This window comes from Prunus dulcis, chromosome 5, assembly GCF_902201215.1.
Source record: "Prunus dulcis chromosome 5, ALMONDv2, whole genome shotgun sequence".
Lineage (NCBI taxonomy): Eukaryota > Viridiplantae > Streptophyta > Magnoliopsida > Rosales > Rosaceae > Prunus > Prunus dulcis.
In genome coordinates, this window is record NC_047654.1 from 2,453,643 (window position 1) to 2,469,099 (window position 15,457).

Genomic DNA, 15,457 nt, shown 5'->3' on the forward strand with positions numbered 1-15,457 from the left:
AATCTCCAAAGAAAGAAAAAGAGAGGCATACCTTGCAATAATGAGGCTCTCTGCAGCTTCAAGAGCCTGAGAATGGGAAGGAACATGTCTTAGATCTTGCTTTTTCAACTCACTGATGGCGCATTTGGTGGTGAAAAGCATGACAGGGGCACCCAGGATATTAGCGAGGGCCTTGTCAGCAGGCGTAATGCGATTGACAACGAGGTGATGCACAAAATTCACATCACAGAGCACCTTGTACGGCTGTCTCAACCCATAGCATGCTGTGTAGAACCGCACTATCTTCCTGTGCCTCCTCTGCTTTTTCACTTTCATAATTCTACCCTACTGCAGCAGAGATAATCCTTTCAGTCTTAAACTTTATAAACAAAACAGATAAAAGAAAAAGCAAATGATGCATATGCTGCATTCTCACAAAAGTAAAACCAATCAACTGAAAGAAACAGTCTCACAAAGCTATATATAATCCAATTTAATTAAGTACAGGTAAATAATACAATTTCCTCCCAAACGGATTCCAAACTTTCTCACAAAAGTAAAACCAATCAACTGAAAGAAACAGTCTCACAAAGCTATATATAATCCAATTTAATTAAGTACAGGTAAATAATACAATTTCCTCCCAAACGGATTCCAAACTAAATACATTTGTCTACAACATGTCAAGAATGAATGTACAGTAAAGACAATGTTTGATATGCAGCACCAGTGGTGGATCCAGGAATTTTTAGTGTTAGGGGCGAAATGTGGGAGTGCAAAGCATTTAGTTTGAAGAGAAAGATCTTAAATATTAATTAACAAAACGTTGATTCATAGTGGAGCACAAAAAGGTCCATACCATACTCCAAACTCAAACTTGAAATGATTAATGAACATCAAATCCAAAATTGAAATAGAAAACCAAAAAGAACATAAGTAAAACTCAAAATTGAAACAATCAATCCACTAATCACACATGAACACCAAATCAGACTGGTCCATTTATAATAATGAAAAGAACAGAAATTTTGTTCCTTGGAACAATGAACTGTAGAAATTAGAAGGCCCAAAGAAGAACGAAGAAATGAATTGCAGAAAGATCACTAAAGAGAGCAAAGGGACTGACCTTTAAACAGCAAAGAGACAACGATTATTATTAGAGGACGTATTTTCTGCGGTTGCTGCTGTCAAAGTTTCTTCAGTTAGTTTTACCAATTCGGTCGTATGTATTTGTACAAGACAAAGTGGGGAGAGAGAGAGAGAGAGAGTGAGAGAGATAGAGTTCCGTCGGATTGGGTGAAGGTTGGGTAGGATTAGGGGGTTGGGGATTTAGGGTTTGAAGGTTGAATTGAGTGTTAAAACTCATTTCGGGGAGGGAGTTATCGGGCAGCAGTGGAACGACGTCGTGACGTCGGGGAAATTTTAAAAAAAGTCGGTAATTTATAAACCCTAAACCCTAGACCACTTGCTCCTTTGTGGATTGCATCTGTGCATTTCAGTAATTAATGGAATAATTACTTCACTAATAATATATTACCATCCACTAGAGGCAGGTAACAAATTGTGCAATCTTCACAACAAAAATATATAAGACTTTGCAAATAAAATTACCAAAGTTAAATAAGGAATTCCGACTTTGTGTGTCGTATTGGCAGAGACGACGGCGGCAGCGGCAGCGGCAGCAGTCAACGACGGAAGGTGGAGCGAAGATGAAGAAAAACTTTGGAGTTGCAGAGGCGGCGCGGCAGGAAGAAGCTGATGCGTGCGAAGGTGAAAAATCAAGTCTCACTTGGGCCCTTAAGCCCACAACAACAAACCCAATCCCCAAAACAAAGATAATACCAGTTCAGCCCATACCGAAAATAAATAAAACCCCTTTTGACATTTTAGGCCTTATCCAGCAAATGTAACATATTTGACTAATGTGAGGTTATCTAGTGAGAACGCTTATGTGCGAACCTTATATGAGAATTAAATTCAGCCATCCAAATTATCTGAATGGCTAAAGAGAAAAAGCAAGCTTATAGTAAAAACGGGTAGGCTGCAGTTCCCCTTAGCCTAAGTGTCAAGTCACGCCTGTTTCGAAAAAACGCGCATTTCCTCTTCATGACAGTGGCGCCGTACTTCACCAGTCGCGCCTTTCTTGTCAATAAATTTATGAATTTATGAATCAACCCTAAACACCCAAAATACCTACCAGACATAAATTTGTGTGTTTCTCTTGTCACAGAAACTACCTTGTGTACTCTGTCTCTTTAACTTCCTCCATCATCTAATATTTCTCATTTGAACGTCTGAGAAGGTACGTTTCTCTCAAATTCCCTCTCTTTCATTCATTTTAAAGTTTGCATGTTATATTGCATTCACTTAGTGTCAGTTTGGCATTGCTTATTTGGGATCATAAGTGATTTTAAAAAAAATTTGGGAAGCCCAGCCCTTTTGGTAAACTATGAGAAAATCACTTATTGTTAAAAATTGTTGTGAGAGAAAGCTATAAGGCAAAGCAACTAATGAGGTGCTTTCATTTTCTGATTATGCCGAAATCAGTTTTAAAGAGGCGCTAGGTTTAATGATTATGTGAAAATCATTTTCTGATTACGTGGGAATTAGTATCAACAACACTCTTAACAAAAAGTTTATCAAAAGCCAACTTGCTTTCTCTCACAGCAAATCCGACAGCGAGTATTTTCACAGCATAGCAATGCCAAACTGGCAATTTAAAAAAAGACACAAACTCCTCTATAATATAAGGCCAGATCCCAAAGCTACACTCTCATCTTCTCTTCACAAACCCTAAATATACGGTATGCAAATAGTGGCTTGTGAGTCGTCAATTGTGGTATGTAATGTGAGAAGTCGCCATCAGGAAGACAACCTATTGATTTCCCCATTCAAACTTCTGAATTTTATGCAAGAATTTGGGCAGGGCTCCTTAAGGAAGGTAAAGACTGTGAGTCTCTCTGTTTTACAATAAGTAATGATAGCTAGAATTAGTTGTTAATCACCAAGCTTCAAAGTAGAGTGGAGAGGGGCAAAATAGCAGGATATGGTGTGTGAAGTTGATGAGTTTTTTTTTTTTTTTTTTGGTTGGGTGTGTATTTAGGGGTAGTTTAGGAAGATAGTTGGGTTTTCTTACAAATTGTAAAAATTTGAAGTAGAAGTTCAGGTGAACTTAGAATATGGGGTGAACAAAGAAAAGTGCAGGGATTAAATAGAAAAACTCTTTCTTTATCTTTTTTTCGAAACGACCAAAAAACCTTTATGTATATACATTTATGTAATGCATTTTTTTTCCCTTTGCCGAAATGTTTTGTCAAATGGAAAGGGGGTTTTATTTTGTGATTTTTCTTCGGTCCTTGCATGTACAAAGCCTTGGTAACTAGGATGGGCATCAATCCAATCGAACCGATGAAACCGGCCGAACTAAACCCTAATTATCGTTTTGATTTGATTTTGACCAAGAAAAAATCAAACTGGACCATATATGGTTTGGTTTGGTTTTGAGCTTTTGTAAACTTGTTTAAATCAAACCAGACCGTTTATGTGTATATTTATTATTTATATTATATTTTACATGTATAATACTCCAATTAGGTAATAACTACATATGAATATTTGAATTGAGCTATATTAGTAATTGAAATTTGAAGTTTTATGGCATGTTGAGCTTTAGGATGGTTTCGTACTCTAGAAAATGATTTAAGCATGGAGCAAGTTGTGAATGTGTTGATTGTAATTAGGCTAACAATATTGAAAAAATGCAAAAGGAAAGGGAATTTGGCTTAGGCCCAAACTGGTGAACCAAACTGTACAAAATTGTCTTAAATTGGTTTGGTTTGGTTTGATTTGGTTTTCTTCATGACTTTTGCCAAAACTGAACCACACGAAATCGTTATATTGTAATTGGTTTGGTTATAATTAGATAAAATCGATTCAATTTAGACTGTACCGACCCTTATTGGTAACCATTAGATTAAATTTTAATTGATCCAATGGTTCTAATTTCAAGACCTCTTAACCGAGTAACCAATTTAATACAATAAAACAATTCGACATGTAGTAATGTACTAAGCATACAAAGTGACATGTATTCCGGTACAGGCAGATAAAGCATTACAAAAACTAGTACATATAAATCTACATACAAGAGAAAAAGTTGGTCATGTGAGGGAAGCACACAAATTGAACAGTCCATCAAGCTAGTAGGAGGATAAGAAAGAATGAAAACAAAAGCTACAACAAGATAAAGGGAGGGAGTCCAGGATTAAAGCAAATATAGACACAGCAGAACTAATAAAAAAAGACTAGAGAGATGGTGTTTGCAGTTGGATATTGCAACATAAGAAATCACGAGTTTTTTTAGATTTGCCATGTTTCAGTCGGTGTGTTGTTGTCCAGGGAAGAAATCTTGTCCAAGTAGATTGAAGAGGAGGGTGAAAAAGCAATATGGTAAATCGAAATTGTTGAAATGACTGTTGTATGATTTTTTTGTGTTATGGTTGAGCAAACTTATATATATAAAGGCTAAGAAATGATGCCGGTTGTTTCCCTCATTTCTGCCTAGGTGCCCAATGGAATGAACTTTTGGTCATTTTTTTAGATTGCGTAGGCGTGCTACCACTAAGCCATTGATTGGCTTGAATGGAAAAGTTGGATTGTTGTGTTCGTGCTTCTGACTTCTAACCAACTGATTGATCGGCTAAGCAAGGAACCTCTTCTTGGCCTAGGTTCTTTCACTTCCTCGGAATCAAGGATGGTTAGGCTTCGTATGGGTATTTTAAGGATTTCTTTTGGGATTTAGTGATAATGATGCACATTTAATAAATAGGCGATTAAACAAAATAACAAGAAAGTAAATGTAAAAAAAAGATCAAAGCAACAACAAACGTAAAATTAAGTAAGGACGAAACAAGAATGGTATGAACTATAAGGCGATAAAATAATACAATTTGAAATTAAATTAAACTTAAAGAAAATCCCATAACAATTTAAAGTAAATCAATAAACTTAAATCTAAAGACAACGTAATGATAAATGCAAATATTAAAATTACACTAACAAAGGAGAAGAACTGATATGAATAGGGGTGATGTGTGTGTACCACAGTATTAAATATCGAATCAAAAATTAAACAATTAAACTTAACTCACTCACCCTCTGCGCACGCTGGGGCTCGAACCCAGCTCCCTTCCGAAAATGGTCAGCCTCTTAACCACCACACTGGTCATAAGTTTGTGATTATAATCTATGTAATCTAATATATATAATACATTACTTGCGAGCTGGTTAACAATTACATGCAAAATTATTTTGGGGATTTATCATTCGATGACTACTCTTCACAATACACTTACTCTACACATAGAGATGATGAAGATAGTGAAAGTTTTGAACCTCATAGGAACTCTATGTGGTATTAAGTCATTTATGTATTTACCATGCAATGTATAAAATGTAAAATATTGTAGTAAATCATTATATATAAATGATTGTGGTGTGTTTAATCTTCTTTCATTAATTACTACATATTTTCTACACTCACAGTGCTTGTCAGCTCGCTATATAATCAACTTAATTTAGTTAAATCCATCATGCAATGCATTTCCTTCCAATTTTTTGTGATAAACTAATAGATAATTGACTAAATAAGCATCCTCCAAAGTTTCAATAAAAATTTCCAAGTTTTTCTTACAATTTTCGTTGTTTTTATTCAATTTTTATCGATATCGATAATATCCCGATATTTCCATCGAAATTTTCGTGTTTTTGGACTATCGATATTTCCGATATCACTGATATTTTAGACCTTGGTGTGTACAGATGTACTATGGTAAAACATTAAGTTGAATAAATTTTTTGTCTTTTTAATAAAATTTAAGAGATTAATGATTTAAATATTATGGTGAACAAAGAAAGTGGGGTTTAAATAGAAAAATTAAAAGAAAGAAAAACAGGTTGTTTTTGGTCGTGTATGCATAAGGTCAAAACCCTAGATGAAACCCCTTAGGCCGTTTCCCTCTGAAAAACCCGTCGCCCTGTGTTCGCTTCGCTTCCGCAGTTATCAGGTGCGCTCAGTTCGTTCGGCTTCAATAATGGGTCGCAAACTCAAAGACCTCTCCAATCTCAGCGAACCAGAAGCTCAGGAAACCCAAAACCTTCGCGAAACCAAAGCTGAGAGGAAGAAGAAGAAGCAGAAAAACAAAGACCAAGAAGAACAAGGCCAACTAACCCAACTCAGTCCCAAGAGAAAGCTGGAAGAAATTGCCCCTCAAGAAGATAACTCAGATTCTAATAAGAAGAAGAACAAGAAGCACAAGAAATCCAAAGATAAGGAGCAAGAAACAGAAAACAGTGTGAAGGAGCCACAGAGAAATGGGGATGCCGACGAAGGTGAATCTAGAGAACAGGTTGTTGTGGTTACTGGTAAAGATGCGAATGAAGCCAAATACAAGTCATTGAATTCCTTTGCGGAAGCGAAGCTTCCGAGTGAGGTTTTGCGGTGCTGTGAGAATTTCAAGAGTCCTTCTCCGATTCAATCCCGGGCATGGCCATTCTTATTGGACGGCCGCGATTTTATTGGGATTGCGAAAACGGGGTCAGGTTCGTATTGTGGTTTGGATTTTGGAAGTTGAAATTTAGGTTGTGTTGTGAGCTGTTTGTCTGGTCGAGCTAATTCTGTGTTTTTTGTGTGCAGGTAAGACTTTGGCATTTGGGGTACCAGCTATTATGCACGTTTTAAATAAGAGGAAGGGTAAGTTTTCGAAGGGCCGAACTCCTCTTTGCCTTGCACTTGCACCTACAAGGGAGTTAGCTCAACAAGTACGTGCATATTAACCCAAGATGCATTATGTGAACTAGTGTTTGGTTCTCATTTTTATTTTCAGTATGGATCATAGAATTAAAATTATATGCTATGCGGTGAGTTGTGTCTCTGAGGTGGCGTTGAGTATTTCAGTGATTCAATTCACCTCTTGTAGCATAGGGTTCCAAGATTTCGTTGTTTCCAGAAGGTTTAAATTCTCTAAGACCCTAAATCCTTGAAAATTGAGTAAAGCCAGTCGGCATTTATAATCATGTGCCATAGATATATGGTGATGGGCTGTGATGCTCAGGTTTCTTATGTAATGTTGATGGGATGTTTTGCAGTTATACTTGACCTAAAGGAAATCTAGAAAATAAGAAGGTTGGAAATCAGAGATATCATTATGCGGTAAATTCAATTAAAAAGATTGTATAGTATGTGACAATACATGATCCAGACAATCTTCTCAAAAATTTTACTCTTATCCGAGAAAATGAAATGGGGTATCACTCACATACGTAGTGAGTAGAGATGGTCATATATGCCACTATAATAATACATAGATCAATTTTGAACAGAGATACTGCAAATAGCACATTTACTTACCAGAAAACTGAGAGAAGATGATAACCTTCTTTTACATTGTTGCTTATTAATGACCAATAAGAATGTTAGTGCTACTCTTATGTTCACATTGATAGGTCAAACCTGGAAAGAAAAAAATGGGAGCTTGTAGTAGTGGCATAAACAAGTCTAAGGGCTTAAAAATGTAGTCTTGTGCAAATTAATTTGGAAGTGACAGTTCACTTAAACAGGGAAGCATATGATCCATGGACATTGACACAAATGTTTTCTCCCATGACAGACATGAGGTGTATTTATTGATTTACATGGACTTCTATCTAGTTTATTGGAAAAAAAAAAAAAAAAAACCATATATTTGCACAAATAATGAGCTTGGTATTCATGCCTACATTTCTTTACAAAAATGTAGAAGTCAATTATAGTTATGCACTATTTTGTCAATGATGGTGAGTTACTTTTAGCTCTTGGGGTTAGCCCAAGTGGTGAGGGTGTGTGGGGAACGGGTTTGGATTAGGATAGGTCAAGGGTTCCGTTGCTCCCAATGTAAAAAAAAGAAGGGGAATTGTTTTTAAGCATACAAAGGATTCTTAATATGGGTGGTGTGTCTATGAATAATAGAGTGAAAACAATTTGTGGATTTTGCTACTAGGTTGGAACTTGGTCATACTGGTTTTCTTGTTGTTCTTGCACATATTCCTTTTTTAGCTGCTGCTTTGTCATGTGTTTTGTTAATTGTATTAATTAAAGGTTAGTTCTTGAAAAGGGGGACTGACCATTTGTTTTATCTCTGGTTGCAGATTTCGGATGTTCTGTTTGAGGCTGGGAAACCTTGTGGTGTGATATCAGTTTGTTTGTATGGCGGAGCATCTAAAGGACCTCAAATATCTGCTCTGAAGTCTGGTGTTGTAAGATACTCCATTTGTTTGATTATATGGCACAAATTTGATTTCATTTGATTTTTCATGAAATTCTTCCTTCCCTTTCATTTAGACTTCACACTTGTTCACAGTTGACACTATGTGCAATTGAATAAGAAAATATCAGAATCAACCTCAATTTCTAAACTGGATCAGTAATCTTGTGACTTGGAAACCCGTCATCATGATTGGGTTGGCTCTCTGGATTAAATTTTAATGCTAACTTGTCCTTTTTTGCATAGACATTATGAGGTTAATTTCTCCATTATGATGTATGGAATTTTTTATATTTTTGATTGAAAGTTTTGCCTGTAGTTAATTGTGGTAAAATGATGGAGGATTCTATTATGTGAAGTTGATCCTGCACTTGATGCACTCAACAGTTTCCCTCTTTTGCTTTCCCTTTTTTGCGGGTCATGTAACAACCACGGTATTGAATATTAATGTTAACAAAAATATGGAGGGGCTGAAGATACTGAAGTGTAGATGGTAATATTGAGAAAACATAATATTCAGAGAAATTACAGGGCATTTCTGGTGAAAAGTACCAAAATGAAATATTGGAAAATTGTTGTATCAAATATTGGTACTCATTAAAACTTAAATGTCAAAGAAACACAGTGGGTTGGCAGGATGCAACTGACTGCATCCAAGCTATTCAAAAAAGATCTAAGGAATAAGCAACAAGTTCTCATTTGAGAATCTTAATTGTTTGCCTATATATGTGTACTATTTAGATTATATTCTCTAGCACTTTGGTACTGCATTGCATGTTAGTTATAGAGTTTGTGAAGTTTATTTTTCAAATAGAAATATCAGTGGGAGGGAATGAGAGGAAGGAGACAGAAGTTTTTTATTTGATCCGAACGGAGTAGGTTATTTTGTCAAAATGGCTTGGTTATATTTAATAAGAGTGTTTTCATTCTGGCAATTAACAAATTCCTACTTTTGTGTAGTATATATTTTTTTATCCATCTGTTCTGCATTTTTATGTCTTTGTATTCTGTAGAGCTTATGTGTTTGCATTGATTATGTGGTTCATCTTCTTATGATTGGTTTCCGTACACTCTTCTGTGCTCTCAGGACATCGTTATTGGAACTCCTGGTCGTCTCAAGGATCTCATTGAAATGGGTGTGTGTTCCCTGAAGGAAGTATCTTTTACGGTAAGTAACATTGCCCAAAGAAACCTGTTTCCCAATTACTGTGATCAACTAGGATCTGCTTTTACTTGATTCATTCATATTTCTGCTCCTTTTCTTATGGTGATTAATGTTGCTGGATTGTCGTGAACTAGAATTTGAGTTTAACAATTGCAAATCAGTCTGGAAGTGAAGCAATTTGAAAATCATGCTTTCCAGTGTCCACTATAAAGATTTATTTAAACTATCTTGGAATAATGGCAACGTCTTTTGGTATGGAAGATCTGGAGATGATCATGGTATAAGCTGATTGTCCCCAAATGTACCATATTAGAATTCAGAGCTAACTGATGATTTCTTTATATTAATAAGAATGTTTTCTATATATATGGATGGCCGGCCCTATAATATTTTCAATCTACTTGCAATATCAGGAACGAAGTGACTATCTGCTAATGCACTTGAGTTAGATTAGAAGTGTAGTGAAAAAGCCAGTCCTGAATTGACTGCTTGCTAATGTACTAATGCACTCTATTTTAAAAGTTTAGTGAGAAAGCCATGACATAGTAAAAGTGGTTACTTAATATGACCGTCAACCTGACTTGGTGAAACCAAGCCCCTCTTAGTGTAGTGAGTCTTGACGGATTTCAGAGAACTTATTCTCAGTTTTCCTATCAAATGCATCTTGACATCCTGAAATGCTCCACTTATGGCTGCACTCTTGAGGCTTTGATATCTCATTTGGGTTTGTACAATTGTTTTGCACCATTCTAAAAATCTGATAACACCTACATTTGATTTGATTTAGTTTTATGATGCTAATAGACACTAGTACATTGTCATTTTACTTGCAGTTATTTTTTAAATCCGTTTTTGTATTGATTAAATTTCATTGCCTTTGGATGTGAATTTTTATTATTTTTCTATATATGGAATATTATAGTAGCTTTATAGATCTCAGAGAAGTGAGATGGGCAGTAATTTTCTGTAGGTCCTTGATGAAGCAGATCGAATGCTTGACATGGGATTTGAACCAGAAGTTCGCTTTATATTGGGCCAGACATGCTTGGGTATGTGATATAGTATTCATAGTTTTCTATTTATCCATCTTTCTTTATGTGTTATAAATACAGTTCTTGTCTAGACAGGATATGGTTGATCACCATTTAGAGCTTAGACTTTTGGTTTCTAGTCTCGGATTGGTTAATCGTTTCAGTTTTGCATTTTAAGAAACCTAAATTTGAAGCTCTAAAAGGCCTAATCAACCCTGCAATTAATGGGATCAAAGTTGAATAAAATTGAGCATAAGAGATTTTGTCAACACGTCTACCCTATAAGAAAGAATGGACATCCTTCACAGAGAATCTCAACTCCTATATATAATAAATACATAAATATAATATATGGATAGTTCTCTTCTTAATCCCTCATGAGAACCAAAAGGGATCGCATAGTAATGGATACCCTGCTATGTGGTCCAGTGACTTGAACCATCTAAATTTTAGATCCCATATAAGTATCATATCTGCGAATAATCATGAAATTGAGGAAGTGTTTGACCATTATGATTATCGTCATGGACATTGTTGTTATTATTATTTTTATTATTTCTTTTGTTAATTATAATCCTTGAATGGTGTCTGTAAGAATAGATCATTGAATCGTGTTGAGGTTGGACTCACATGCAATACCTCTTGTTTTGTTTTTCTTTTTCAAAAGGGATCCATCATCCCTCTTAATATGTATTTTGTATATAGGAATGTTCAAATACCAATTTATTAGTGAGTTGGGCATTAATCACTACGTATCATTTTTTTAGTTCTCCTTAAATGATCATCTCTGCAAAAAAAAAAAAAAAAAAAAAAAAAAAAAAAACAGCCGATTTGGAAAAGCATTAATCATCTGACTATGATAAAATAAATTTACGAAACAGTAATTTGGACGAAACAATGAAAGGATTGTGATGCTGATCAAATGGCTAAATGATTTTTCAATTTTTTTTGATTCTTTTGCAAGAATGATCCTTAAGGGAACCTGAAAAATGGACGGTTCAGATTTTGTGATCACATCATGTGGTAGACCCAGAAAGTTGTTACTGCCTTCGCATTTGTTGTCTTCCTAACCAAGCTCCACAATTTAGCTCCCACTTAGTAATAGAGATTCTTTTGACCTGTTTAGATGGAATTCTCAGGCCGACAAAATGGACTCTTAGAATTGAAACATTTGGATGTACTGTCTGCAAATTTGTTTTCCAATCTATCTTGATTTTGGTAACGTTTTGGTTCAAAGGACATCATGCTGTGTTCAAGTCCTCTAGTTTTGATAAAGGACTCTAATGAAGTCTAAAAGATTTCAATTACTTGTTTAAATAACTTATGAACGGGTACTCCATAGTCGTGTGGAGAAATTATGTGAGGAATTATAAGAACTTCAGTATATGTTACTTAATTGTTTATTCTATTTTTCGGAGTAACCACTCACCTATATTTAGGCATATGTACATATCTGGTAACGTGTACAGATTTAGCAGTGTTGATTATCATTATTTTATATGAAAACTGTTTTTTTTGTTTTTTTAAAGAAAATCATATAAATGAAATTGATGTTAAATTATGAGGGGCCTGGAGGCAATTCAGTTACAAGAGACCTACGAAATTGGCTTTTGTAGATGTTCTCAAGCCGTAGATAATCAGGCAAAAGGTGTTCTATAGTCGATAGTATAGAAATCTGAGATGATACTTACCTAAATATGAAATAAGAAGCAATGCCTATTTTCACCAGACTGTTCTCCAGACGTGTCATGTAGAGTACCATGAGAAATTTGAGTTTGTGACATGATTTTATTGGAAAAGAAGGCTATTAAGACTTTACACCACAAGTTAGGTTGTATGTATTTAAGTTTGCTCCCAAGTTTTGGATGATGTAGGGTCTCTCCAACTTATACCTTATATTTCAATATGTCTGGATTTTTCTAACTGGCTGGGTATGTTTCGTAGTCTATTTTCATTCTGGTGATGATGATATACATCTGTTGACTGTGTGCAGAACGCCAGATGGTAATGTTCAGTGCTACGTGGCCTCCTTCAGTTCATCAATTAGCTCAGGAGTTCATGGATCCCAATCCTGTTAAGGTGCGAACTCTCAATTTTCTTGACCTTTAAATAATTTCCTATCCACCTTTGGAAAGTAATAAACATTTGCTTCAGGTAGTTGTTGGTTCAGAGGATTTAGCTGCCAATCATGATGTCATGCAGATAGTTGAGGTACAAATTATCAACACTTGTGAAGCCTATGTGACCATCAAATATTTATTTTATTAATTAAATATATGTGTACTGCAATGACACCTTCCCTTTCACGCTCATAGGTCTTGGATGACCGTTCACGTGATGGACGTTTGGTTACTTTGCTAGAAAAATACCACAAATCCCAAGAGTAAGTGTTGGTACATTATCCCCCGGTATTATATATGTAAGTTGTACCTTAGTCAATACCTGGCGGATTTTTTCAGACCTTGTGTTGTGTGTGTGTGTGTGTTTTGTGTCACGGAATCCACTTGCTTTACCTGTCTGTATATATCACAAGAATGGAGCTTCTTCAATTCTTAGTTACCTTCCTGATAATGTATTTTGATTTCCTGTGTTGCTATCCTGCTAATACCGATGTTACACTGCTGACCAGGAACCGAGTTTTGGTTTTTGTCTTGTACAAAATGGAAGCCACTCGTGTTGAAAATATGCTGACAAAAGGGTAAACTCCTTGATACATGGTGATAAGGCAGGTAGTTGTTGCCGTTTATACTGAAGATATTTGAGGAAAGCTACTGATGGTTTTTATTGCCGTTTATAGGGGTTGGAAGGTTGTTTCTATACATGGTGATAAGGCACAAACCGAGCGTACTAAGGCTCTATCTCTATTCAAGAAAGGAAGCTGTCCCTTGATGGTATGTTGTTCTAGATAAGAGATCTATTTACATGCGTAATTGCAGTTTAGTGAAAACACAATGACCTCCCTCTGGGTGCATCAAACAAAGTACATTGCTTAAAATTGAAACTGGAGTAAATTTACATGCCTAATTGCAGTTTAGTGAAAACACAATGACCTCCTTTGGGGCACATAAAACAAAATACAGTGCTTACCTAATTGATGATACTTATCAGTCTCCTAAGCAGGGATCCCTCTCTTTAAGATAAACAGTCCACATTATTAGGGCCTGCTCTGTAATGTGATCCAATGATATGAACTGTTTAACTATTAAATTATCATCTTGAATATAGGTCTAAGAAATGGGGACAGTTTACATCATGGGATCACATTGGGTGTGAGTTCCACATGCATCATTTTCTTTTCTTAAAATGAGGGATCTTCTGTAGCAGGGACTCCTAATTTGTATCCAAACTTTTTGAACTCAGTTAGAAAATCGGAAATACGGTAAATTGAAAGAATAAATTTTTACTAGAACGAAACTGGGAAGATAATGATGATGACAAGGACCCCCAAATAGCTTGGACAAGCAAGGTGAGTATGTTTACCAAAACAAGGGAATGTTTTTATATTGTCGTGGAAGTCCAGGGAGGTTTGTACAATCCACTCAACTATTCGTATGGTTTTCTTTTAGAAGATTTAAAATGTAACTTGTGATGGGGCAACTTGTGGTTAGCACACACTTCTATTTGGAAGGACCTGTCTGATAGTGTTTGAAGAGATATTTCAAAATTCTTCTAGCTATATCTGTGAACTGTGCTAAAATGTTGTGCATTTGATCTGAAACATATTTCCAGATAGCTACTGATGTGGCTGCTCGCGGATTGGATATTCCAGATGTCGAAGTAGTGATTAACTATAGTTTTCCCCTAACTACCGAGGATTATGTCCACCGAATTGGACGGACTGGACGGGCTGGTAAGAAGGGTGTTGCTCATACTTTCTTCACACATCACAACAAGGTAACACTAAATATATTAAATCTATATTTTACAAGTTCTGTAGAACTTTTATATGAGAAAAATTCTAAGTCCAACTACTATCTATTATGTGACTATTGCAGGCACTTGCTGGGGAGCTGGTCAATGTTCTCAGAGAAGCCAAGCAAAATGTGCCAGAAGCCTTATTGAAATTTGGCACTCATGTTAAGAAAAAGGCATGCATTTGGTTATCTTTCATCCTCTTCCCTGCTGCATAATTCACATTCATGTTCCCATTGTATGTGTTCTTTTATTAGTCTGCTTCCATGACTGGCATTTTGACAATCTTTTTGGTTTTCTGGTTTTCTTCTTTCTTTGGGGTATTGAAATGCAGGAGTCCAAACTTTATGGGGCTCACTTCAGAGAAATTCCTGTTGATGCTCCAAAGTCCAAAAAAATCACATTTGACAACTCTGATGACGAAAATTAATTCGCTTTCGGATATGAACCCATTTTTTCACTCCTGTGGTAAGACATAAAGTTGGTCATGGGATCTTGGCTGCAGGGTTAATGTGCATTGATCTCATTGGGGACAAGCTTTTTATTTCCTTTATATTGTTCTTGCCACATTCTATATAATATATGAATAAATTTTGTTCTTTTTACCATTTCTTTTCTTCGCTTTTTGATTTTATTCCCTAAAATTGTAATTCATGGATTCTCAATGAATATTTATTTTTACAACTTTGTGTAATACCTTGAAACTTGTAGGTTGAAAGCTTCACCTGGAAAGCGTTCTCAAACATTTACTCGTGAGGGTTTGGATTTATTTGCTTTAAAGTTATTATTTTGAAACAATTTTTTTTTGTTATGCCAAACAGTCAAATTGACAAAAGGTGTAAATTGGTCGAATTTTAATATGTTACAGTGTACATTGATTAATTAAAAACTCATGGCTCATGTTAATAATGATTCCAAATCTGCCGGGAGTAAAGTATAGTTTATACGAACAAACTAATATGGAAAATGGACATGACAAATAGAATTTTTGGATAATACAACTGGTCATATTTTTGGGAAATTATTTAATTACTATATTTCCAAGAAAATAATGGAGTTTTGATCTAGAA

The 15,457-nt window shown here is 35.5% G+C and overlaps 1 protein-coding gene across 1 annotated transcript; it reads left to right on the forward strand.

Moving 5' to 3' along the window:
* Positions 1-5,903: 5,903 nt before the first annotated feature.
* On the forward strand, positions 5,904-14,995 carry LOC117627777 (DEAD-box ATP-dependent RNA helicase 5-like). The gene is made up of 13 exons (XM_034360018.1): positions 5,904-6,579; positions 6,674-6,798; positions 8,164-8,271; positions 9,367-9,447; positions 10,415-10,493; positions 12,469-12,554; positions 12,630-12,686; positions 12,791-12,858; positions 13,105-13,173; positions 13,273-13,366; positions 14,205-14,369; positions 14,471-14,563; positions 14,722-14,995. The coding sequence occupies exons 1-13, from the start codon at positions 5,973-5,975 to the stop codon at positions 14,815-14,817; spliced, it is 1,728 nt and encodes a 575-aa protein (XP_034215909.1). The 5' UTR covers positions 5,904-5,972; the 3' UTR covers positions 14,818-14,995.
* Positions 14,996-15,457: the final 462 nt, after the last annotated feature.